The sequence below is a fragment of the Salvelinus fontinalis genome, chromosome 2 (assembly GCF_029448725.1).
Source record: "Salvelinus fontinalis isolate EN_2023a chromosome 2, ASM2944872v1, whole genome shotgun sequence".
Lineage (NCBI taxonomy): Eukaryota > Metazoa > Chordata > Actinopteri > Salmoniformes > Salmonidae > Salvelinus > Salvelinus fontinalis.
Genome location: NC_074666.1, coordinates 36174780 through 36200407, shown reverse-complemented (window position 1 = coordinate 36200407; position 25628 = coordinate 36174780). Strand labels below are relative to the sequence as shown.

The window sequence follows — 25628 nt, the reverse complement described above, 5'->3', positions numbered from 1 at the left end:
ACTGTTATTACTACATTGGTATCACATAAAAACACCCTGGTACTATCAAACGCTTCTCTGCTTTCTCAACATTTTGACAGCTTTTCCTGCACTACCATTACCTCCAAACATCCCGGCTATGCTGCATGGGCGAGGATCCCACAGGACCGTGAAAGCTCACTTTCCTTTTTTGAGCATGAGAAATGCTCCAACCCTCCCTGTATCTCTGTCTCGCCCTCCCTCTCTCTTTCTCTCTCCCCGCTCTCTCTCTGACTCCCCCTCTCACCTCACTGGACAAACATCTTGCCAGTCGCCACGGGCCGTGTTTTTTATTCTGCTTCCAGACAGCTCTGGACTGCATGGAATCGGATCTGAAAATAGGCCCACTGTTCTGTTAAGCCATAATATTTAACTGATAAGGTCATCATCACAGTATCTGCTGAGTGTGGGCACTGGGCCACTCTTCCAGTGTGTAATAGAGCGCTGGACAACTGACTCGCCCAGTCAGAAGAAGGGTGGTGCTTATATCATTTTAGAAAAGTTTTTTTTTTTTAAATCTTCTAATAAGGAAAGTCTTTTGTGCAGCATACAGACAAGATGCAAGATGCAAGATGCAAGATGCAAAAACAAGACAGTGAATCACACTGGTAGTGGTTTAGAAACAAACAGCAGTATCGCTACTATCGCAGACTGTACTGGCCAGATGACTTAAAACCATCTCATCCTTCCACTCAGAGATAACAGACAGTGTTAATCAGAGCTCCCTCCTTTTCCGACGTCTGCTTCCGTACCTTACACATAAAAGCTGTGTTATTCTACTCTACCAGATACTATCTGAGACATACCACAGCTGGCCAGACAGAGGCTCTCACAGTCTACCTGCCAAATTGAGGCTAAACAATCAATCAATTAAATGTATTTATAATGCCCTTTTTACACCAAAGTCACAAAATGATTTTACATTAACCAGGCCTAGAATAGACTCACAAGGAGCAAACATCATAAGGATTATTGCTAGGCCTTTATTTGGGAGCAATCGTGTTAATGTGGACTGCATTATCCTAGGTGTCAGTAAACACCAGTATAGGAAGCAGCCCTGATGAGAAATGGATTAAAATCCTCTGTGTCCTTGATCAAATCCCTCTCTCATGAATCAATGTATCATCTCCTCTGCAGACTTCTATACATCAGGAGATTAGGCTACAGTACATTAGGAACAATCTGCCCATTTCATGATCAATTGTCATTAACTATATGGAGGCTTGTTTGATTGGATGGGGCAGTGGAGGTATGAGAATAACAATAGCATGATTGATTAACATTATAGTAGCTTGAGATCAAATTATAATACAGGGCTTTATGGGATTGAACAGACTGTGTGTGTGTGTGTGTGTGTGAACCGAATGTAATCAAAATACTTGACAGATTACAGATGTTTAGCTTCATATGAACTGGAACACACACACGCGCAGTTACACGAACACACTGTGTCAGACAGACAGCAGGAAGTGACAGCATAGCTGGATCACGCCACGGGGATGATGGGTTTATTTCCAGCTGTTCTAGAGGACAAGTCACCCTGAGAAGGTGACATTAGGACACCTCACTTCAGTGTGTGTTCAGTACAGACGAGTCATGTCTGAAGTGTTCTTCACCCCAAATGGGACCAATTTAGATCTACAGCAATGTAGATCTGTTATGAAAAGTTCAAATAATTCATTATGCCTTGGCTAGAAGCTAAATCCCCCCCCAAAACTATGTAAACACCTAAGCCCTCCATGATTTCTGAACAATGATACAGAGTGTGTGAACTAAATGCTCTCCCTCTTTTGAGTGACCTATTCGCGAGCAGTCGAGTAGAGACATTTGTGTGACAGGAACCAAGAGTCTAATCCCTCCTGCTGGCATGCAGCAGCTCCCTACTGAAGCCTTCTGAATCAGAGCCTGCCGTGCTATCTCACACCACACACACTACCGCTCCGAAATGACACGACTTAACACTCACTAGCTGATAACCGCTACACTGTGTAGTGTGGGCCGTGGCCTCACTGGCTGCCTGGCTTTTCTCTATTGCCTGCTTAGCTACAGCAACAGAGAGACTTCACTAGCTGCCCACACTAGAACACTGAACAGACCCCTTTGGCTGAGGTGGAAAGAGATCCGGCTACATACGGAGGTGCTCCCACACACACTCCTACAAACAAACACAAAGATGAATGGCACACACACACCTCTGTATCAGTTACTTTACACTAGGAGCCACTGAGCCCACAGACGGGAGCTGATAATGCAGATATGCTGTTCGTGGATAGGACAGAGGTAGGAAACAACCTGAAAGGGCCATTTGTTGATGAGAGAGAAAATAGAGATGAGAGTGAGAGAGAGATACCAGTGGTTTCTCTGACTAATGTGACGTTAAAGGCTGCTGAATGAAGTTAAAAGAGACTTTGAAGTGGAAATGTGTTAAGCCGTCTATCCTTAGGGGGGAAAAGAGGGAGAAGGAAAGGGACAGGGGGAGAGAGAGAGAGAGTGAGAGAGAGAGTGAGAGTGAGAGAACATGGGACAGCGATACCATCTCCTCTGGCTGATTCCCTGCCTTTGACAGAAAGGAAGCTGCTGGAAGATAAAACACACTCAGCACTTTTCATGTCCAGACACCGTGAAGCACTCACACATACACAAACATACACAAGACATGCACACACACATGCAAACAAACACGCTACTAGTCAATTAATATCCTTCTTTGAAGCATTTGAGCAACGAGAGAAGAAGGGCCGAGTAAACCTACAGTACAAACCATCAAGTACACTCGCATATGAAGCTTCAGGCAATGCTCAGGGCCACTGGCACTAAGTCTAGGTACAGCTCCATATGTCTGACAATTAATCTTTTAAATGGGATTTACTGACACGGCCTGAGATCAGATTCATAACTAGGTTATTTGGCAACGCATGGCTTTGTTTGCCTCCCAAATCAACAGAGTCAGAGAGACAGGGTGGTGGGGGAGAGACTAGATAGGGGGAGAAAGATAGACTGATGAAGTGAATGAGTATTGCTGTTGGAGTGGTGAGTAAACAGTGCTAAGCTGGCATACGATACAGTACGGTACGGTAAGGTAGCAGACCTGACTCGGACTCCTCCAGTCTTCCCGCCTGGTTCCCCATGCTGGTCCGGTCGGCAGCTCTCCCCACCGGGACGGACTAATCCAAGAACCCTGGCAGCGGGGAAGGCCGGCTCTGCTCAGAGAAGCTCTCTATCTAACAGTAGCAGCGTCTAAGTCCGATACACCGGTAGAGATACAAAAACATACAGGGGACAAAAATAATATTCCCTCCTTCCTTCCTTTCTCTCTCTCTCGCTCTTCTCTCCAGCTCTTCCCGAGGCAAAGTGAGTGGAGGCAGGCTGTCCCGCTGCTTGAGTGTGTGTACGTGTATGTGTGTATGTGTCATTCAGATGGGTGACATTGCAGTGACACACTGGCTGGCAGGCAGAGCCGTGTGGGCTTCATTAGCCCAGTGACGGCTGGAATCAGCACAGAGGGGGAGTGGCTTCCACGGCCACACACACACACATACACACAGACCGGCCCTCCTCCTCCTTCTCTGCTCCTCCTCCTCCTTCCCTCAGTCTCACAGACTCTTGCAGAGCTGTTCTACACTCTCACAATAGAGCAGAAATGACTGCTGCTTTTAACACAGTGTATTGTGCCTCCACAAAGTAAATCTCACTGTACAGTATGATGAAAGAGAGAGACTGATGGAGGAGGAAGAGAGGAAGGAAAGAGGGGGAGGAAAAGGATGATTTGTCTTGTTGGCAGAGGCTGACATCAGAGCTCTCTCTTCTCTTCCCTTTCATGTGAACTGTCCAACAGAGAGCAGGATCACAAACTAACTGGAGCTCTGGAAACCAGGGGTTGGAACCGGTTTAGGGAACAGAATTGAACGTTTGAGGAAAAGTTCCGTAACAGAACCTTAATTTTAAAAGCATGGGAACTGGTTAATACGGGACATCCATATGCATTCAGATCCAACCTGGCACAGCCAGTGCCATCAATAAACGAGGGGTGTTGGCCAAATGAGCCACATTTACATATCCTTAAACAGCCTATAACAAATTACAAAACACAATTTCGATGTGTAGCATATGCAAAACTTTATCGGCAATTCATTTTTTTTAAATGTACTTTCCTAAAACAATAATTGTCCACCTCACGGTTCAGTTGTCAGAGATTAGAGCACTAAATGCATCAGTCGCCTCTTCACTGTTGACGTTGAGACTGGTGTTTTGCGGGTACTATTTAATGAAGCTGCCAGTTGAGGACTTGTGAGGTGTCTGTTTCTCAAACTAGACACTCTAATGTACTTGTCCTTTTGCTCAGTTTTGCACCGGGGCCTCCCACTGCTCTTTCTATTCTGTTTAAAACCAGTTTGCGCTGTTCTGTGAAGGGAGTAGTACACAGCATTGTACGAGATCTTCAGTTTCTTGGCAATTTCTCACATAGAATAGCCTTCATTTCTCAGAACAAGATTAGACTGACAAGTTTCAGAAGAAAGTTATTTGTTTCTGGCCATTTTGAGCCTGTAATCTAATCCACAAATGCTGATGCTCCAGATACTCAACTAGTCTAAAGGCCAGTTGTATTGCTTGTTTAAGCAGGACAACAGTTTTCAGCTGTGCTAATATAATTGCAAAAGGGTTTTCTAATGATCAATTAGCCTTTTAAAATTATAAACTTGGATTAGCTAACACAACGTGCCATTGGAACACAGGAGTGATGGTTGCTGATAATAGTCCTCTGTACGACGATGTAGATATTCCATAAAAAAATCTGCCGTTTCCAGCTACAATAGTCATATACAACATTAACAATGTCTACAATGTATTTCTGATAAATTTGATGTTATTTTAATGCTTTACTCTCAAAAACAAGGACATTTCTAAGTGACCCCAAACTTTTGAACGGTAGTGTATACGAAGGAGGAGAAGCATGCTACGACACTGACATACAATTTATGGGCTCCAGAGTAGTGCATTGCTTCGAATCCAGGCTGTATCACAACCGGCCATGATTGAGAGTCCCACAGGGTGGCGCACAATTGGCCCAGCGTCGTCTGGGTTTGACCGGTGTTGTCTAGATAAATAAAGGTTAAGTTTAATATCAAAAGTAAGAAGCCATTGTTTATAGGGAAAATATGAGCAGGCTATTATATTAAGGCAAACACAGCATTACAGTTGGAACCTAATTAGCATATTTAAAGAACTGGTTTTGATTTCATAAATAGGCTTACAATAATAACAAGTGTCATGGGAAACATATGTTTACATTGCCAAAGTAAGTGAAATAGATAAACAAAAAACAAATTTCAAATGTTATATTATGGCTATGTACAGTGTTATAATGATGTGCAAATAGTTATAGTACAAAAGGGAAAACAAATAAACATAAATATGGGTTGTATTTACAAAAGTGTTTGTTCTTCTCTCTCTCGCTCTCTCCTCAGCAGCAGGCGTACGTGCGCGCAAGGAGTGTGAGAATGGTTCTGAAGTGTGAATTCGGGGTGTAGGCTATGATAGAATGCCTTTCCTGGACGATTTTACTTATCGTCTTTTAATTATTTTTATCGCCCAAAAGCCAGCAATTAGCCCTTCCGGCTAATGGAAACCCTGGTGTGTGCATGTGTAGGCGAACTGCCCCTCCCCCTCGAAAGCATGGTCTAGTAATCTACTAACATTACAAGCGTGATTCAGAAAAGACCTTTTCAATGCTATAGTTATCACATTGGATTTATTAACTACAAAAAGGTAAGACATGTTTATATTTTAATTCTGGTGCCGCTCTGCAAAGAAAAGGAACGATTGAACTGGTTTAGAACTTTATTTCGCTGGTCAGAACGACTGGAAAATAATTTTGGTTCCAACCCTTTTGGCAAACTCTAAACACACAGACATCCTCACACGCACATGCATGCACCCTCTCTCTCTTTCTCTCACACACACATGCATGTGCACACACACACTAGCAGTGTTTTCATAGCAGGACTCTGCATTACTGGGGGGCGCCATTCTCACTGCAGGAGGGGTGTGTCTGAAAACAGAGGGAGGGTTGTGTGAGGAGAGGGAGGGGCAGTGGGTTCATTCTCATTCACAATGTATGTGTCTGAAATATTAATGATGGTAAAAGCCACAGTAGGAGAAATGAAGTTGGGAGTGAACTGATGTGTCATCTCCGGTTGGTTGAATTGGTCCCTTATTGAGTGACCCGGCTTGAAGGGAACATCTCTCTATCTTTCCATCTTTAAGTGTCTCCCTCTCTGTCACTATGTGTGTGTGTGTTCCTTTCTCTCTTTTCTTTACAAGTCTCTGATATCTGCTGCAACATTTGAAAAATCTAATTATGGGCATTCTTTTTAAACTCAGAGATGCTGCTGTGTTGCCTCTTCCTTCTCCTTCTCCAGTGTTCTCCAATGATCCTTTCTCCTTCTGTCTGAGTCCATCACTGCAGAACCACACCAGGTAAACCAACACAGTCTTTGGGGGTTGCTTGGGACACAGTCTTCTCATGACATGGATGCATGTTGTATGTACTTCAGTAAACAGACCAACAGCAGGTGTATTTGTGTACAAACCTTATGTCAGATGAGAAATATCTAAATATTTTGCATAAATAGACTGCTTGCATGTTAATCCTTCTCTTTAAAGCGCCACCCGAATATATTGAGTGGGTGTGGAGTCGTGATTTCTTATGACCAGCATCATTACCACTGCTCTGAGTCTGTTCTGAGTGAGTGAGTGTGTGTGTCTGTCATGGTAGAATGCTTACGGAGGCTAGAGAGGAATGAGGAGTCCCAGTGGTATTGAGGCACGTTTGATTAATTCATTGATTAATTCATTGATGAGAATTGGATAGAGAGAGTGACTGTGCCCCAGTCTGAGGTGGGCTCCGTGGGGCAACAAAGACATACAATGCCCCCTCAGGGCCACATGTTCCAGGCCTCTCCACAGGCCCCCAGGGTGTGTCCAAAATGGCACCCTATTTATTATATAATGCGCAACTTTTTTTTTTACCAGGGCCTTGATCCAAAATAGTGCACTATATAGGGAATAGAGAACCATTTCAGACGCAGCTCCAGTCTTGTGTCTGAGCACGTTCACAGACAACCAGCTGCTCTGCAACCCTCTCCTCCCCTCGTCCTCTTCCTCCTTCTCTCCATCCTTCACTGTGACAGTCAGTCAGGCCGAGGGATAACTCACATCATTCATCACACACTCAGGGAAGCCTCGCTTGCAAGGCATGAGGACAGACCATAACCCCTTATTAGGTTTCTTAAATCAGTCACAACGACTTGTGGTAATGTCTAAATGATGAGGTTTCTGGGCTGATGAATGAAGTACATAATATTATAATATCATAATACTTCTGGAGAGGCAACACAGATGGTGAGAAACCTGTGGGTGCCTGTTCCCCATCAGTCACTGACAGAGGCTGCAGTATTCATCTGGCTGAGAGACAGACTGGGCTTAACTACACCATGAAGGGAGAAATATGACACGCCTGATAGGCATTCGCCTCATAGATACAGCAAAACACAACAAAACTTGAAACTATAACAACAGCACTCATTAATCTATTACTGAGACAAAGATATGTTGTTGAGTGGGTGCCCAATTACAACAGCTAGCCAACTATGCTAGCTAGTCAGTATGTGGTCGATGTTTACAGCAAGTGAAACATCTCTCAGTGGGTTAATGAAATGGAAGTGGACAGTGTGCAGTAAACGAAGCAGCAGGTGTGAAGGCCACATAACCTTAGTTGGTTCTGATGATTCATACTGACCTCCTAATGACCGGTACACAGTGTGTTTCAGACAGGCCCAGAGGGCCTTCAGCCTGAGCTGAATCACTCATCACAATGGGATCTTCTTTGCTCTTTAGTCAGTCAGTATGAACACTGTCAAGCCACCAGTTACAGCTGTGGACTTGTATTTGTGCTATTAATACAGCAGAGATATTTGTTTTGGCTTAACTGATATTGATCCACAGAGGCAATTTCAAATATCTAGTGTCTCTTTAAGCCAAGACACTGACACTGGAAAAGGCTATAAAATGATTGCGTAAAACTGTCCCTTTGAACAGTGACACACCACAGACCATAAAAGTTCAAACTGCACCCATTCACTGTGAGCACAGCAGTGTCTAAATCAGAACAGGTATGCGGTAAAGGAAGGACCCATCCATGAAGTAGCTACTAGTACACACCACTTCACCCCTGATGATAAAGGTGTTATTTATAGAGTAAAAACTGCTTCTCTTTATCTCCTCTCCTTCTGGTGCTCCACTAGGGATTCTCTACTCTCACAGTGAAGGAAGGTTTCATTTAAATATTGATGAAGTGCTTGAATAAGTCATCTGGACGTGGCTGTGGCCCCTTGTCTGACGTCTCTCTCGACAATTCTACCACTTAACAACCAGTTATTGTGCTGTTAGTATATATGCACTACTGTAAGATATGATACACGTTGATGTTTTAGCATTTAAGCTTTTCATTTCCCTGGTCTACAGTATACTACAATTCCAAGGGTGCATTTCATCTCCCATGGTGCAATGCTCCGCCATTAAACCTCTCTGAGGTATAATAATGTTAGCCTGCAGTTAGCTTAGTTGGCTAGCAAGTTAACATGAAGCTTATATTATGAGTTCATTTGACATTACTTTGGGTTGTAATCATACGTTTATGCAAGTAAACGACAACTGTGATGGAAACAGGAAGTTTTGGTTCACGCTATGATATGGTGTGTGGTCCTCCCACTACGACTCAGGAAACCATTCAGTTTATAAGGCTACGGATAAATACATTATGAACTTCACAGGGTGGTGAAACTGCATGGTGATCTTGATCTCCTTTCCTATAAATAATCAGGTCTTATTCTGGTGATATGATGATCGATGTTTGACAAATAAAAATATTATCCATAATAATCTCATCATGTAGACTAGCCTACCCATTTGCAATGGCTGAGCGCACATGCCAAGACCATATAACGCTACAGTTTGTGACAAAACTATTGGTAGAGTTGAAAAGGCATGAACATTTGCATGAGAATCTGTCGCCAATTGGATGGAAACCTAGCCATTGTCACCAATAATGCATTACACTAAACATAAAAAAAGGTGTTAACCATAAATGACTTGTATGATGCTGGTTAGCTAGCATGCTATCTAGCTCAACTGCTATATCTGAAATAATAGTATTTGCAACAACAGCAAACTTGTTAGCGACTGTCTTAAAAAACAGTCCAAACAACATGTAACGCTAGGCCTGTAAGAACAACATTCATTATGAAATTTACAGGCAAATCACTACGGAATCCTAGTTTATCATGATTGAAGCCTGCAATATCTTTGATGGTAACATAGCAATGCTAGCTGCATCTGAAATAGTCTTCAAAAATCAAAATACAGCCTAAGCAACTGCCCAAGCAACCATCCATCCAACAACACCGTAGGCCTATTGGAACTAATAAAAAAGTATGAAGTTTACAAGTAATTCACTACAAAAAATATAGGCTATTCGGAAAGCGCGCAATGGCTGCAACCGCAACTTGGAAAAGTGATGGTGGGAGTGGTTTTGCCAAATGAATCATGGGAGTTTGAGCCTTGAACAACATAAAAATATTGGAGTCAGCGGACTATAAATATCATTCTATAGGTTTTTGTGCGTCTATTTAAAATATTTGCAGATGTTATTAGATATTTATATATATATAAAATATATATAGATATATATATAGAAAACAGGCTATATCGATAGCAAAAAACGACTGTTCATAATTCATTTTATTAGTAATCTCAGGGATCATCACTTTGCTCATCACTAAACAGTCAATAGACATGAAATCATAAAATTACCCTAAAACTGTGTAGGACACTACTAAATACTTCATAACAACACACATGTTAAAAGTGCCAGATTTGCCCTTTAAGTGCTGTGGTATTTGAAACAGGCTCTGGCTGGGTCTCAGGAGCAGACAGAGGGACACCAGAAAGTGGAGTCACGGTCTCTAGAGGACACTGGGGGACACGTCTCTAGGGGACACGTCTCTAGGGGACACTGTCTTGATGATCGCAACAAAAGGACATACATTTACTAAATAAGCAGAGGGATCTCAAGTACATTTTTTAATTGCCTCAAGGACATGATGGACATTCTATTTATCACCACCTCACAAGAATGTAGCCTAACATTCTGCCTTAGCTAGTCAGGTGATAGTAATGTATGTTAGGTTTTCTGACACAAACTAACAAATCAAGGTGTTGAAACAGTGTGTGTAGTTTGGACAGGTATGTGTTGATGCATTCCCTACTTTAAACTGAGGCATTTGAGAAATGATGCTGCAACATCCTCAAACACAGACTAGATATTAGAACAAGTGAATCATTTGAATAAAATGTTCAATATGTTATTTGGAAGAAACACCCAAACCAACATCAAACATCACAAATTAAAGCAGATTTTGAATGGTGTAATGTCTGACCAGTCTGAACAATGCTAGGGTAATGAAATCCTTCCATCAAAGCCCTGTTAGTCCAGATTGCCTATCATCACTGTGACAAGCCCTTTCAAATCAAATTGTATTTGTCACATGCACCGAATACAACAGGTGTAGTAGACCTTACTGTGAAATATCTACTTGCAAGCCATTAACCAACAATGCAGTTCAAGAAATAGAGTTAAGAAAATATTTACTAAATAAACTAAAGTAAAAAATAAAATAAAAAGTAACACAATGAAATAACGAAGAGGAGCTGATGAAGAGGAGCTGATTAGAGTTCACAGTTCTAACACAACAATGCTGACAACTGACATGAGACAAGCCTCTTGACATACTGGAGGATGAAGCCATATTGACAGTTACATAATCCAGCAATAAAAACAGGCTTTGGTACAAAATACTTACCACAGAGCAAGGTGGTGAGAGGATCAAGTACACCAAGTAAATAATAAGTAGACATAAATCAATAGAGCAGAACCATCTTTAATCATGACTGACAGCATGGTACAAATCGTACAAATCTCAAAAGCTACAGCCCATTTCACTACACTCTGAAGTAAAGCATTGCCCCGGCTATCAGCATCAATACATTAAGATAAGCCACAGATATTTCACTCAGAATATCATCTCACAACACAAAGATGTTTAAATATCATTTAAAGACCTCGGACCACAAGCCCAACATTTATTCAAACATGCCTGATATCTCATCTCAGACCTTTCAAAAACCATCATCATGTCTTAACCATTATATAGGTCTCAACAGTCAACCCAGTATGTATGCGTTGTTGACTAGACTAACACACTTCCATTACATGATCATGCCGAATGGGATTTTACACTGGCTGATCAGCAGCAGCTCTACAGTCCACTGACAGTCATGTTCATCTATTTCAACAGGGGACAGGGGGATACTTAGTCAGTTGTACAACTGAATGCCTTCAACTGGTTAGTTCTTATTGTTTTATTTCACTGCAGAGCTGCCAGTCCCGCTCAACATGCCGTAGATAGCTCTTTTGTCCCACCCCCCATACAAGCGGAGACCTCACCTGACTTAACTGGTGCCTCCAGAGATGCAACCTCTCTCATCGTCACTCAATGCCTAGGTTTATCTCCACTGTACTCACATCCTACCATACCATTGCCTGTGTGTTATGCCCTGAATCTATTCTACCACGCTAAGAAATCTGCTACTTTTATTCTCTGTTCCCAACGCACAAGACGACCAGCTCTTATAGCCTTTAGCCGTACCCTTATCCTACTCCTCCTCTGCTCCTCTGGTGATGTAGAGGTTAACCCAGGCCCCGTAGCCCCCAGTACTACATCTATTCTCCAGGCGCTCTAATTTGTTGACTTCTGTAACCGTAAAAGCCTTGGTTTCATGTATGTTAACATCAGAAGCCTCCTCCCTAAGTTTGTTTTATTCACTGCTTTAGCACACTCCGCCAACCCTGATATCCTAGCCGTCTATGAATCCTGGCTTAGGAACATTTTCAGTCAAGATAGAACTGCCAAAGGGCAGTTATCAAGGAACCTACCAAGTACAACCCTAAATCTGTAAACATGGGCACCCTCATAGATATCATCCTAACCAACTTGCCCTCTAAATACACCTCTGCTATCTTCAACCATGATCTCAGCGATCACTGCCTCATTGCCTGCGTCCGTAATGGGTTCGCAGTCAAACGACCACCCCTCATCACTGTCAAACGCTCCCTAAAACACTTCAGCGAGCAGGCCTTTCTAATTGACCTGGCCCAGGTATCCTGGAAGGATATTGAACTCATTCCGTCAGTAGAGGATGCCTAGTTGTTCTTTAAACATGCATTCCTCACCATCTTAAATAAGCATGTCACATTCAAAAAATGTAGAACTAAGAACAGATATAACCCTTGGTTCACTCCAGACTTGACTGCCCTTGATCAGCACAAAAACATCCTGAGGCGTACTACATTAGCATCAAATAGTCCCCACGATATGCAACTTTTCAGGAAAGTCAGGAACCAATATACACAGTCAGTTAGGAAAGCAAAAGGTTAGCTTTTTCAAACAGAAATTTGCATCCTGTAGCACTAATTAAAAAAAGTTTTGGGACACTGTAAAGTCCATGGAGAATAAGAGGACCTCATCCCAGTTGCCCACTGCACTGAGGCTAGGAAACACTGTCACCACCGATAAATGTTAGATACATCAGTCAGGAAGTTAAAGCTTGGTCACAAATGGGTCTTCCAAATGAACAATGACCCCAAGCATACTTCCAAATTTGTGGCAAAGTGGCTTAAGGACAACAAAGTCAAGGTATTGGAGTGGCCATCACAAAGCCCTGACCTCAATCCTATAGAAAATTTGTGGGCAGAACTGAAAAAGTGTGTGTGAGCAAGGAGGCCAACAAACCTGACTCCGTTACACCAGCTCTGTCAGGAGGAATGGGACAAAATTCACCCAATTTATTGTGGGAAGCTTTTGGAAGGCTACCCGAAATGTTTGACCCAAATGAAAAAATTTAACGGCAATGCTATCAAATACTAATTGAGTGTATGTAAACTTCTGATCCACTGGGAATGTGATGAAAGAAATAAAAGCTGAAATAAATCATTCTCTCAACTATTATTCTGACATTTCACATTCTTAAAATAAAGTGACTGACCTAAGACAGGGACTTTTTACTAGGATTAAATGTCAGGAATTGTGAAAAACTGAGTTTAAATGTATTTGGCTAAGGTGTATGTAAACTTCCGACTACAACTGTAGCCTCGTAAAACTGACTATACTACCGATCCTTGACTTCGGCGATGTCATTTACAAAATAGCCTCCAACCCTCTACTCAGCAAATTAGATGTAGTCTATCAAAGCCCCATATACTACCCACCACTGCGACCTGTATGCTCTCGTTTGCTGGCCCTCGCTACATATTCGTCGCCAAACCCACTGGCTCCAGGTCATCTATAAGGCTTTGCTAGGTAAAGCCCAGCCTTATCTCAGCTCACTGGTGACCATAGCAACACCCATCCGTAGTACACGCTCCAGCAGATATATTTCACTGGTCATCCCCAAAGCCAATACTTACTTTAGCTGCCTTTCCTTCCAGTTCTCTGCAGCCAATGACTGGAACAAATTACAAAAATCACTGAAGCTGGAGTCTTATATCTCCCTCACTAACTTTAAGCATCAGCTGTTAGAGCAGCTTACCGATCACTGCACCTGTACACAGCCCATCTGTAAATAGCCCACCCAACTACCTCATCCCCAAATTGTTATATATATTTTTTGCTCTTTGAACCCTAGTATCTCTACTTGCGCATCGTCATCTGCACATCAATCACTCCAGTGTTAATGCTAAATCGTAATTATTTCACCACTATAGCCCATTTATTCCCTTACCTCCCTAATCTTACTACATCTGCACACACTGTACATAGAGTTTCTATTGTGTTATTGACTGTACGCTTGTTTATTCCATGTGTAACTCTGTGTTGTTGTTTTTGTCGCACTGCTTTGCTTTATCTTGGCCAGGTCGCAGTTGTAAATGAGAACTTGCTCTCAACTGGCCTACCTGGTTAAATTAAGGTGAAGAAATATAAAAAATAAAACCTGAAATGTGTCTCCCGCATTTAACCCAACCCCTCTGAATCAATCGGGTGCCGGGGGCTGCTTTAATCGACATCCACAGAGAACAGTGGGTTCCCCGGGCGCAGAACAACAGATTTTTACCTTGTCAACCTGAGGATTCAATCCAGCAACCTTTTGGTTACTGGCCCACCACTCTAACATCTAGGCTACCTGCACTCACTTGTGTGGATGAGGCAGATAGAACAATTCAAACATGAAATCCATGTGGAGAAATATCCATCCGTCTCATTTATGATTTTGATTGAATATAAAGGCCAACTTAGCTTATTTTGACTTCAACATCTTTGGCTGAGGGAATAAATTGGCACAGCTTGCAATCACTTAACACAAGGGGCAGCAAGTACCCTAGTGGTTAGAGCGTTGGACTAGTAACCGAAAGGTTGCAATATCAAATCCCTGAGCTGACAAGGTAAAAATATGTCGTTCTGCCTCTGAACAAGGCAGTTAACCCACTGTTCCTAGGCCGTCATTGAAAATAAGAAATTGTTCTTAACTGACTTGCCCAGTTAAATAAAGGTAAAAAAAACAAAAAAAAACAAAACAAGGCTAAGTGGACTCCGTGCCCTCCTTAAGATGCAGAGTGCTTTACGATCAAGTGTTTTTTTTTTTTTTTTTTTTACAAAATCCGGTAGATAACATGGCTGAAGACTAAGGAATTATTTAGGAAGTTGCCTGATGAAATCATTATGCAGGCACAAAGTATAATAATCTAATTTGTATCCTGCAGTGTGAAAACCTTGAAAAACAAACTTCTTTCATTAAAGCCTCTTGATACATTTAAAGCCAATCTGGGTTTAATTGTGTGAGAGCTTGAGAAAGATATTCTGCGCCACACTTGGTGCCTGGTTTCACAGTTTCACTCAGCTCCCAGGAGCCCTTTGTCAAACTAAAAATCAATTTGTTAAGCCTCTAATCAACAGTCCTAAAGAGAGATGTGAATTAGCAATCTACCCAAAACACAACCCCCAAACACTGTGTGGATGGGCCTTGAATAAACAAACACTGCTAGTCTGCTACCACAGAGGGATTTTACAAGGGATACGCTATGAACAATATGGTTACTATACAAAAATCTACAGAACCAGTCAAAAGTTTGGACACACCTACTCATTCAAAAGGTTTTTCTTGATTTTTTACACATTGTAGAATAATAGTGAAGACATCAACACTTTGAAATAATACATACAGTATGGAATCATGTAATAACCCAAAAAGTGTTCAACAAATCAAAATATATTTTATGTGAGATTCTTCAAAGTAGCCACCATTTGCCTTGACAGCTTTGCACAATCATGGAATACATTTCAATTAAAAAGTTACATTTGTGGAATTTCTTTCCTTCTTAATGCGTTTGAGCCAATCAGTTGTGTGATGACAAGGTAGGGGTGGTATACAGAAGATAGCCCTATTTGGTAAAAGACCAAGTCCATATTATGGCAAGAACAGCTCAAATAAGCAAAGAGAAACAACAGTCAATCATTACATTAAGACATGAAAGTCGGTCAATCCAGAAAATTTCAAGAACTTTTAAAGTTTCTTCAAGTGCAGTCGCAAAAACTATCAAGCGCTATGATGAAACTGGCTCCCATGAGGACCGCCACAGGAAAGGAACACCCAGAGTTACCTCTGCTGCAGAGGAAAAGTTCATTAGCGTTACCAGCCTCAGAAATTGCAGCCCAAATAAATGCTTCACAGGGTACAAGTACAGATACATCTCAACATCAACTGTTCATAGGAGACTGCGTGAATCAGGTCCTCATGGTTGAATTGCTGCAAAGATCCCACTACTAAAGGCCACCAATAAGAAAAGACTTGCTTGGGCCAAGAAACACAAGCAATCGACATTAGACCGGTGGATTTCTGTCCTTTGGTCTGATGAGTTCAAATTTGAGACTTTTGGTCCCAACCGCCGTGTCTTTGTGAGAAGCAGAGTAGATGAACGGATGATCTCCGCATGTGTGGTTCCCACCGTGAAGCATGGAGGAGGAGGTGTGATGGTGTGGGGGTGCTTTGCTGGTGACACTGCCAGTGATTTATTTAGAACTCAAGGCACACTTAACCAGCATGGCTACCACAGCATTCTACAGCAATATGCCATCCCATCTGGTTTGCAATTAGTGGAACTATCATTTGTTTTTCCACAGGACAATGACCTGGCCTCCACAATCACCCGACCTCAACCCAATTAAAATGGTTTGGGAAGAGTTGGACCGCAGAGTGAATGAAATTAGTGCTCAGTATATGTGGGAACTATTCAAGACTGTTGGAAAAGCATTCCAGGTGAAGCTGGTTAAGGGAATGCCAAGACTGTGCAAAGCGGTCATCAAGGCAAAGGTGGCTACTTTGAAGAATCTAAAATATATTTTCATTTGTTTAACACATTTTTGGATACTACATGATTCCATATGTGTAATTTCATAGATTTGACGTCTTCACTATTATTCTACAATGTAGAAAATAGTAAAACTTTTGACTGGTACTGTATGTCCATCCAATACCTAATTGTAGGCCTAATATTTGTCTTTGGCTGACATGTCAATGTAAAGATAACCAGAGGTTTGTTGGATAAAGCCATTCCTCACAAACATATGACCGTTTGTGCTGTTTGTGACATAATTCTGTTAACAAACTTTGCATCTGCACTGTTATTCAAGTAAATGTGTTTTTGTAAAATCTCCAGTGGGAATTATTGTGCATAGAGTTGTATGGTTTGTTTAACTTGGCAATCATTGGTTATTGTTTGGCACACATCTTAAAGTGAAAAGTCTCCGCAAAAAGTGAAAAGTCTCAGCATCATTCTGTTAACGTGGAATTACTCCACTTGCAGAAACATGGAATGTACTTGGTCATATGTCCAGGTATTTGGAAAGCCATTAAAAAACTTTTAACACAGGATGTAATATATCACAGACAATGAGGCGAGTGTAGCCTGATGGAATTCATCATTATCTCTGTATCAAACCTGTATGTACAATGCATTCGGAAAGTATTCAGACCCCTTGACAATTTCCACATTTTGTTACATGACAGCCTTATTCTAAAATGGATGAGATTGATGAGGGAGGGAAAAACAATCTTCACCCAGTACCCCATAACGACAAAGCAAAATTGGGTTTTAGAAATGTTTGCAAATGTGTATATATATATATATACAGTGGGGAGAACAAGTATTTGATACACTGCCGATTTTGCAGGTTTTCCTACTTACAAAGCATGTAGAGATCTGTCATTTTTTATCATAGGTACACTTCAACTGTGAGAGACGGAATCTAAAAATCCAGAAAATCACATTGTATGATTTTTAAGTAATTCATTTGCATTTTATTGCATGACATAAGTATTTGATACATCAGAAAAGCAGAACTTAATATTTGGTACAGAAACCTTTGTTTGCAATTACAGAGATCATACGTTTCCTGTAGTTCTTGACCAGGTTTGCACACACTGCAGCAGGGATTTTGGCCCACTCCTCCATACAGACCTTCTCCAGATCCTTCAGGTTCGGGGCTGTCGCTGGGCAATACGGACTTTCAGCTCCCTCCAAATATTTTCTATTGGGTTCAGGTCTGGAGACTGGCTAGGCCACTCCAGGACCTTGAGATGCTTCTTACGGAGCCACTCCCTTAGTTGCCCTGGCTGTGTGTTTCGGGTCGTTGTCATGCTGGAAGACCCAGCCACGACCCATCTTCAATGCTCTTACTGAGGGAAGGAGGTTGTTGGCCAAGATCTCGCGATATATGGCCCCATCCATCCTCCCCTCAATACGGTGCAGTCGTCCTCTCCCCTTTGCAGAAAAGCATCCCCAAAGAATGATGTTTCCACGCTTCCCTCCATGCTTCACGGTTGGGATGGTGTTCTTGAGGTTGTACTCATCCTTCTTCTTCCTCCAAACACGGCGAGTGGAGTTTAGACCAAAAAGCTCTATTTTTGTCTCAGACCACATGACCTTCTCCCATTCCTCCTCTGGATCATCCAGGTGGTCATTGGCAAACTTCAGACGGGCCTTTATATATATATATAAAAAAGAAACATCACATTTACATAAGTATTCAGACCCTTTACTCAGTACTTTGTTGAAGCACCTTTGGCAGTGATTACAGTGTTGAGTCTTCTTGAGTATGACGCTACAAGCTTGGCACACCTGTATTTGGGGAGTTTCTCCCATTCTCCTCTGCAAATCCTCTCAAGCTCTGTCAGGTTGGATAGGGAGCCTCGCTGCACGGCGATTCTCAGGTATCTCCACAGATATTCGATCGTGTTCAAGTCCAGGCTCTAGCTGGGCCACTCAAGAACTTGTTCTGAAGCCACTCCTGCATTGTCTTGGCTGTGTGCTTAGGGTCGATGTCCTGTTGGAAGGTGAACCTTGGCTGTGTGGTTAGGGTCATTGTCCTGTTGGAAGGTGAACCTTCGCCCCAGTCTGAGGTCCTGAGCGCTCTGAAGCAGGTTTTCATCAAGAATCTCTCTGTACTTTGCTCCGTTCATCTTTCTCTCGATCTTGACTAGTCTCCCAGTCCCTGCCGCTGAAAAACATCACCACAGCATGATGCCCCCACCATGCTTTACCGTAGGGATGGTGGCAGGTTTCCTCCAGACGCGACACTTGGCATTCAGGCCAAATAGTTCAATCTTAGTTTCATCAGACCAGAGAATGTTGTTTCTCATGGTCTGAGAGTCCTTTAGGTGCCTTTTGGAAAACTCCAAGCGGGCTGTCTGAATACATTTCTAAAAACCTGTTTTTGCTTTGTCATTATGAGGTATTGCGTGTAGATTGATGAGGAAAATTAGTTATTTATTTAGAATATGGCTGTAACGTAACAAAATGTAGAAAAAGTGAAGAGGTCTGAATACTTCCATCGTGTATTGTACACACAGTAGGAACAGCTAGAGGCAGTAGGAACAGCTACAGGCAAGCTGCAGTCAGCCATTCAGTCAGTCAAAGCAAGTTAAAGTAGGTGTAGTGTGATCAGATCCTGCTCCACCCTTCTTTGTGGTATTCATGTGCCAAACACATGAAATAGCACAGCATTCTTCCACAATAGAGCTCACCAGCTTGTAGTCCAAATCCGGAAATTGGTTACCTCTGGTTCGTTCAGCCATTCCAATAGGGTAAGTTAATTGGGAAAGCATGGTGTTTTGGGATAAACGCCAAAAATAAGGTCTGAGGTTAACACAGCCTTAGGAGATCATATACATTTTGTTCTAGGAGACAATATCAGTCAGTTAACATGACCTTTATGAATTATGAGGCCTTTATGTGCGTGTGCTTGTTTTGATTACATAAATTCTTAAAAATTCACAAAACGTGATGTTAGCTGATGGAATATTATCTCATAGAACAAAACATGTAAAATCTCCTAAGGCTGTGTTTAACACATACCTTATTGTCGGATTTGTCCAAACATCCTCCAAAAACCTCATTAATTTCCCCATAGGCTTTGGCCAACAAGCCATGTCTGTGACGTGGTGAGATTGGACCCAGGTGCAGAGAAGAGACCAGACGAGGAATCAGTGGTTAAGGATAAACATAATACTTTATTGAGAAACAGTAGCCGCAGGATCACAGAACACTTGAAAAACAACAAACACTAAGTCTCAAAACAAAAAACAACAAACACTAAGTCTCAACAATTCCAGCTTCTGCAAAGGACAACAGAAAACACACCTATTTTAACAGGGAAATCATAATGAGTAAATTGGACACACCTGAGAGTCGTTAATGTTTCTAGGACAGTCTCTGCCGCCCTCTGGTGACAGGTGGAACTATGACAGTACCCCCCTTCTAGGAGCGGCTCCAGCTGCGGAGCCAGGGTGACCACCACGTAGTTGGTTGTAGTCCCGAACAAGTCCCGGATCCAGGATGTTCCAGGCAGGCACCCACGCCCGCTCCTCGGGCTGTAGCCCTCCCAGTCCACCAGGTACTGCAGTGTACCTCAGACCCGACGAGCCTCCAACAGATTCCGGACAGTATATGCCGGGCGACCATCAACAAGTCAAGGGGGCGGAGGGGCAGATGTGGGGGGGAGAAGGGACTGGTCCTTACCAGCTTGAGACGGGAGACATGAAATTATGGACATACTCTCATAGACCTGGGAAGCTGGAGGCGATAGGTGACCAGGTTGATGCGGCTCAGGATCTTGAATGGTCCTATGTAGTGTGGAGTGAGCTTCCGCGACTCCACCCTTAAGGGAAGATCACGGGTGGACATCCACACCCGTTGACCCGGTCGGAGGAGCCGAAGAGGCCTTCAGTGCCAATTTGCCTGGTGTTGGTGTCAGGCAGATGAGCGGAGCAAGGAGGAACGCGCTCTGATCCATGTGCAGAGACCTCATCGAATAAACACCTCGGCTGATGGCACCCCGCTTCGGCCTCTTGTTCAGGAAACGGGGGGTGAACCTGAACTGACACTCAAACGGCGACAGTCCAGTGGATGAGTTCGGCAATGTGTTGTGAGCATACTCAGCGCAGATGAGGCACTTGCTCCAGTTGCTGGCCTGGTTGGAGACGAAACAGCGGAGGAACTTCTCCAGCTCCTGGTTGGCCTGCTCCGTTTGCTCAATCGACTGTGGGTGGAACCCCGAGGAGAGACTTACTGACACCCCCAAAAGGGAGCAGAAGGCTTTACAATACCGTGCGACGAACTGGGGCTCACGATCCGAGACAATGCCCAGGGGAAGTCCGTGTAGTCGAAAGACATGGGTAATCATGAGATCAGCAGTCTCCTTTGCTGAGGGCAACTTAGGTAAGGCAATGAAATGGGCTGCCTTGGAAAACCAATTAACGACCACCAGGATCGAGGTAAGCCCTTGTGATGGGGGTAAGCCTGTGGTAAAGTCTACGGACAGGAGGGACCAGGGCTGGCTGGGGATTGGCAGAGGTTGGAGCAACCCAACCGGTCGCTGTTGTGAGGACTTGCTCAGGGCCCAGGTGGAGCAGGCCGTAACGAAGGATCTCACATCCTCAATCATGTTGGGTAACCAGAATTTCCACCTCAGGAACTCCACTGTCCGATTAACCCCAGATTTAGAGGAGTGTCCCCATTGTAGTACTCGGGAATGGGCTGATCACGGAACATAACATCTGTTAGTGAGACCCCGCCGGTGTCAGGTTCTCGGGTCTGGGCTTGTCGGGCCGTGGTCTCAATACTCCATATCACGGGGGCCACGAAGCTGGGGATGATGATCTCGTAGTCCCTCTTCTTGTTTGAGACATGGTGTTGGCGGGACAAGGCGTCTGCTTTCTGATTCTTGGATCCCGGGCGATAGGCTAGTGTGAAGTTGAACCTGTTAAAGAACAGAGCCCACCTACCCTGGTGAGTGTTTAACCTCTAGGCTTCTTGAATGGAGACCAAGTTCTGATGGTCCGTCCAAATCACGAAAGGATGAGGTCCCCCCTCCAACCAGTGTCTCCACCCCTTAAGGGCCCACTTAACTACCAAGAGCTCCCGGTTGCCTACATCGTAGTTGTGTTCCGCTGGCGAGAACCGCTTGGAGAGAAAGGCACATGGGTGCAGTTTCTTGTTCCGCTGTGAAAGTACCGCCCCTGCCCCGGTGTCTGAGGCGTCCACCTCTACCACGAAGGGACGGGTAGGATCAGGATGGACGAGGATGGGTCCGGAGGTGAAACATCCCTTGAGCTTCCCGAATGCCCTGTCAGCCTTGGGGTCCAGCAAAAAGGTTTCTGGGACCTGCGGTTTAGGGCCGTGAGAGGCGCTGCCACCGCACCAAAGTTGCGTATATAAAAAGCCTGTAAAAATTGGCAAACCCGAGGAACCGCTGGACTTGTTTGAGTGAGGCGGGACGGGGCCAGTCGATGACCGCTCTCACCTTTATGGGGTCCATTTGGATGTCGGCAGTAAAGATAATGTGGCCCGGGAAAGAAACTTGGGATACATGGAACTCACACTTCTCTATCTTGATGTATAGTTGACTCTGCAGGATGCGTCTCAGGACTTGGCAGACGTGTAGGATGTGTTCCGGAAGGGTCTTGGAGAAGGTAAACAAAGACGAAACGATTCAACATATCCCTAAGCGTGTCATTGACCAATGCTTGGAAGACTGCCGGTGAGTTCGACAATCCAAAGGGCATGACTAAATACTCATAGTGGCCACTCGGTGTTAACTTCTCTAGGGTAGGGGGCAGCATTTGGAGTTTTGGATGAAAAGCATGCCCAAATTAAACTGCCTGCTTCTCGGGCCCAGAAGATATGATATGCATATAACTGGTAGATTTGGATAGAAAACACTCTAAAGTTTCAAAAACTGTTAAAATAGTGTCTGTGTGTATAACAGAACTGATTTGGAAGGCGAAAACCTGAGAAAAATCCATTCGGGAAGTCGTTTTTTGTTGGTTTTGTAGTTTTCTTTTCAATGCCATTACAGTATCCATTGATTTAGGACTCAAATTGCAGTTCCTATGCCTTCCACTATATGTCAACAGTCTTTAGAAATTGTTTCAGGCTTGTATTCTGAAAAATTAGGAAGTAAGAGCAGTCTGAATGAGTGGACCCTAAAGTGTCACAGAGCTCTTTCATGCGCACGACCGAGAGAGTGACTTTCTTGTTGACCTTTTATATTGACGACGTTATTGTCCAGTTGAAATATTATCGATTATTTAGGCTAAAAACAACCTGAGGATTGAATATAAACATCGTTTGACATGTTTCTATGAACTTTACAGATACAATTTAGATTTTTTGTCTGCCTGTTTTGACTGCGTTTGAGCCTGTGGATTACTGAAGAAAACGCGCCTACAAAACTGAGGTTTTTGGATATAAAGAGACTTTATCGAACAAAAGGAACATTTATTGAGTAAATGAATGTCTGCTGAGTGCAACTATATGAAGATCATCAAAGGTAAGGGATTAATTTGATCTCTATTTCTGACTTGTGTAACTCTTCTACTTAGCTGGTTACTGTTTGTAATGATTTGTCTGCTGGGCTATGTTCTCAAATAATCGTAAAGTATTTTTTCGCCGTAAAGCATTTTTTAAATCTGACACCGTGGTTGGATTCACAAGAAGTTCATCTTTAAACCTATGTAAAATATGTTTTGTTTTCTGAATTTTTATAATGAGTATTTCTGCATTTGAATTTGGCGCCCAGCAGTTTCACTGGCTGTTGAAGAGGTGGGACGCTAACGTCTCACGTACCCAAGAGAGGTTAAAGGCTGTCTTCCATTCATCTCCCTCTCTGATTCTCACCAGATTGTAAGTGTTGCGGAGGTCCAGTTGGGTGAAGAATTGGGCCCCATGGGCCAACTCCAAGGCGGCGGACATCAGGGGTAGAGGGTAACAATTCTTAATCGTAATCCTGTTCAGCCCTCTGTAATCGATGCAGGGACGCAGACCTCCATCCTTCTTTTCCACAAAGAAGAAGCCTGTACCAGCTGGGGACGTAGAGAAGCGAATGAAACCTGCCTCCAGCGACTCCCGGATGTAATTGTCGTGACTGCTTCCCCGGGGATGGGGGGCGCCGGGTAGGAGTTCTATGGCGCAGTCGCATGGATGATGAGGAGGGAGGGTAGCGGATTGCCTCTTACTGAAGGCCTCCCGGAGGTCGAAGTACTCGGGAGGGAGAGCGGAAATGTCTTGGTCGTCAATGTATGCCGGGGAACACGGAGAGGCTCTTGGTGGGGGTGTTAGGCATTTAGTCTGGCAGTTCATACCCCAGTCTAGTAGGTGGACCAGGATAATAGTGGGTTATGTAGTACTAGCCAGGGGTACCCTAGGTTAAAACTTCTTATGGCTGCAGCCCGACGTCGGTACACTTATGACAACAGCCACTTCAAGTGCAGGGCGCGAAATTCAAAATATATATTTTTTAAATATTTAACTTTCATACATTAACAAGTCCAATACAGCAAATGAAAGGTACACATCTTGTGAATCCAGCCAACATGTCCGATTTTTTAAATGTTTTACAGCGAAAACAGCACGTATATTTATGTTAGCTCACCACCAAATACAAAAAAGGACAGACATTTTTCACAGCACAGGTAGCATGCACAAAGCCAACCTAACTAACCAAGAACCAACCAAACTAACCAACAAACAACTTCATCAGATGACAGTCTTATAACATGTTATTCAATAAATCTATGTTTTGTTCGAAAAATGTGCATATTTCAGGTATAAATCATAGTTTACATTGCAGCTACAATCAGAAATTGCACCGAAAGCAGCCAGAATAATTACAGACACCAATGTCAAATACCTAATTACTCATCATAAAACATTTCTGAAAAATACATAGTGTACAGCAAATGAAAGACAGGCATCTTGTGATTCCAGCCAATATTTCCGATTTATTAAGTGTTTTACAGCGAAAACACAATATAGCGTTATATTAGCTTACCACAATAGCCAGAAACACATGCCATTTCCCAGTAGCAAAAGGTTAGCGATTGTAACAAACCAGTAAAAGATATAACTTTTGACTAACCTTGATATTCTTCAGATGACAGTCCTATAACATCAGGTTATACATACACTTATGTTTTGTTCGAAAATGTGCATATTTAGAGCTGAAATCAGTGGTTATACATTCTGCTAACGTAGCTACTATTTCCCACAACGTCTAAACAGCAACAATATTTTTCTGACACTTTTTCTGACACACATATTCTGACCAAATAGCTATTCATAAACATAACAAAAAAATATATGTTGTATAGGAAATTATAGATCCATTAGTTCTTAATGAAATCGCAGTGTTAGAATTCTAAAAAATAACTTCATTACGACATCCAGCTTCGGTATAGCTGAGTACCCAAACGTTGGGCGCTGACGACTAGTTCACATGCACGACAGATATATGAAATAGCATCATAAAATGTTTCTTACTTTTGCTGATCTTTCATCAGAATGTTGGACAAGGGGTCCTTTGTCCAGAACAGTCGTTGTTTGGATTTAGAACGGCCACTTTCCCTCTCGATTTAGCAAGCGCACTAGCCAAGTGGCACGAATCGCTCAATCGTCAACAAAGTCAGAGAACGGAACACGGCAAAACTCCCGAAAAAATTTCAATAATCTGATTAAACTATATTGAAAAAACATACTTTACGATGATATGGTCACATGTATCAAATAAAATCAAAGTAGTCGCCTATAACGGCAGCTAAACAGAAGGCAAATCCAGGTACCGCCTCGCGCTCTCCAGAAAACCGGAAATGGGGGACACGTCATACAAAGAGCTTGTATTCCACTTCAGACCAAGATAAACACTAAATTTCTTCTCTCGCCGCCTCTTGACATCCAGGGGAAGGTGTATGACGTGCATGTATACTCATACGTATCATGCCCATTTATAGGCAGGAAGTAGAACAGAGCATCGATTTCAGACTTTCCACTTCCTGGTCAGGAAGTTTGTGCCAAATGAGTTCTGTTTGACTCACAGATATAATTCAAACGGTTTTAGAAACTAGAGAGTGTTTTCTATCCAATAGTAATAATAATATGCATATTGTAC

At 42.9% G+C, this 25628-nt stretch overlaps 1 protein-coding gene across 3 annotated transcripts in view; it reads right to left on the bottom strand.

Annotated features, from left to right (window-relative positions):
• The window catches only part of LOC129817786 (cytospin-B-like), a 195097-nt gene that overhangs the window by 99028 nt on the left and 70441 nt on the right, over positions 1-25628 (bottom strand). Inside the window, exon 1 of one of the 3 annotated variants that reach the window (XM_055873364.1) lies at positions 3107-3494. The exons of the other annotated variants lie outside the window; for them this stretch is intronic. Coding sequence (XP_055729339.1) covers positions 3107-3146 — 40 coding nt within the window. The 5' untranslated portion in view covers positions 3147-3494. Of the gene's footprint in view, positions 1-3106; positions 3495-25628 lie in introns of those variants that run through there. 3 annotated transcript variants of the gene reach the window in all.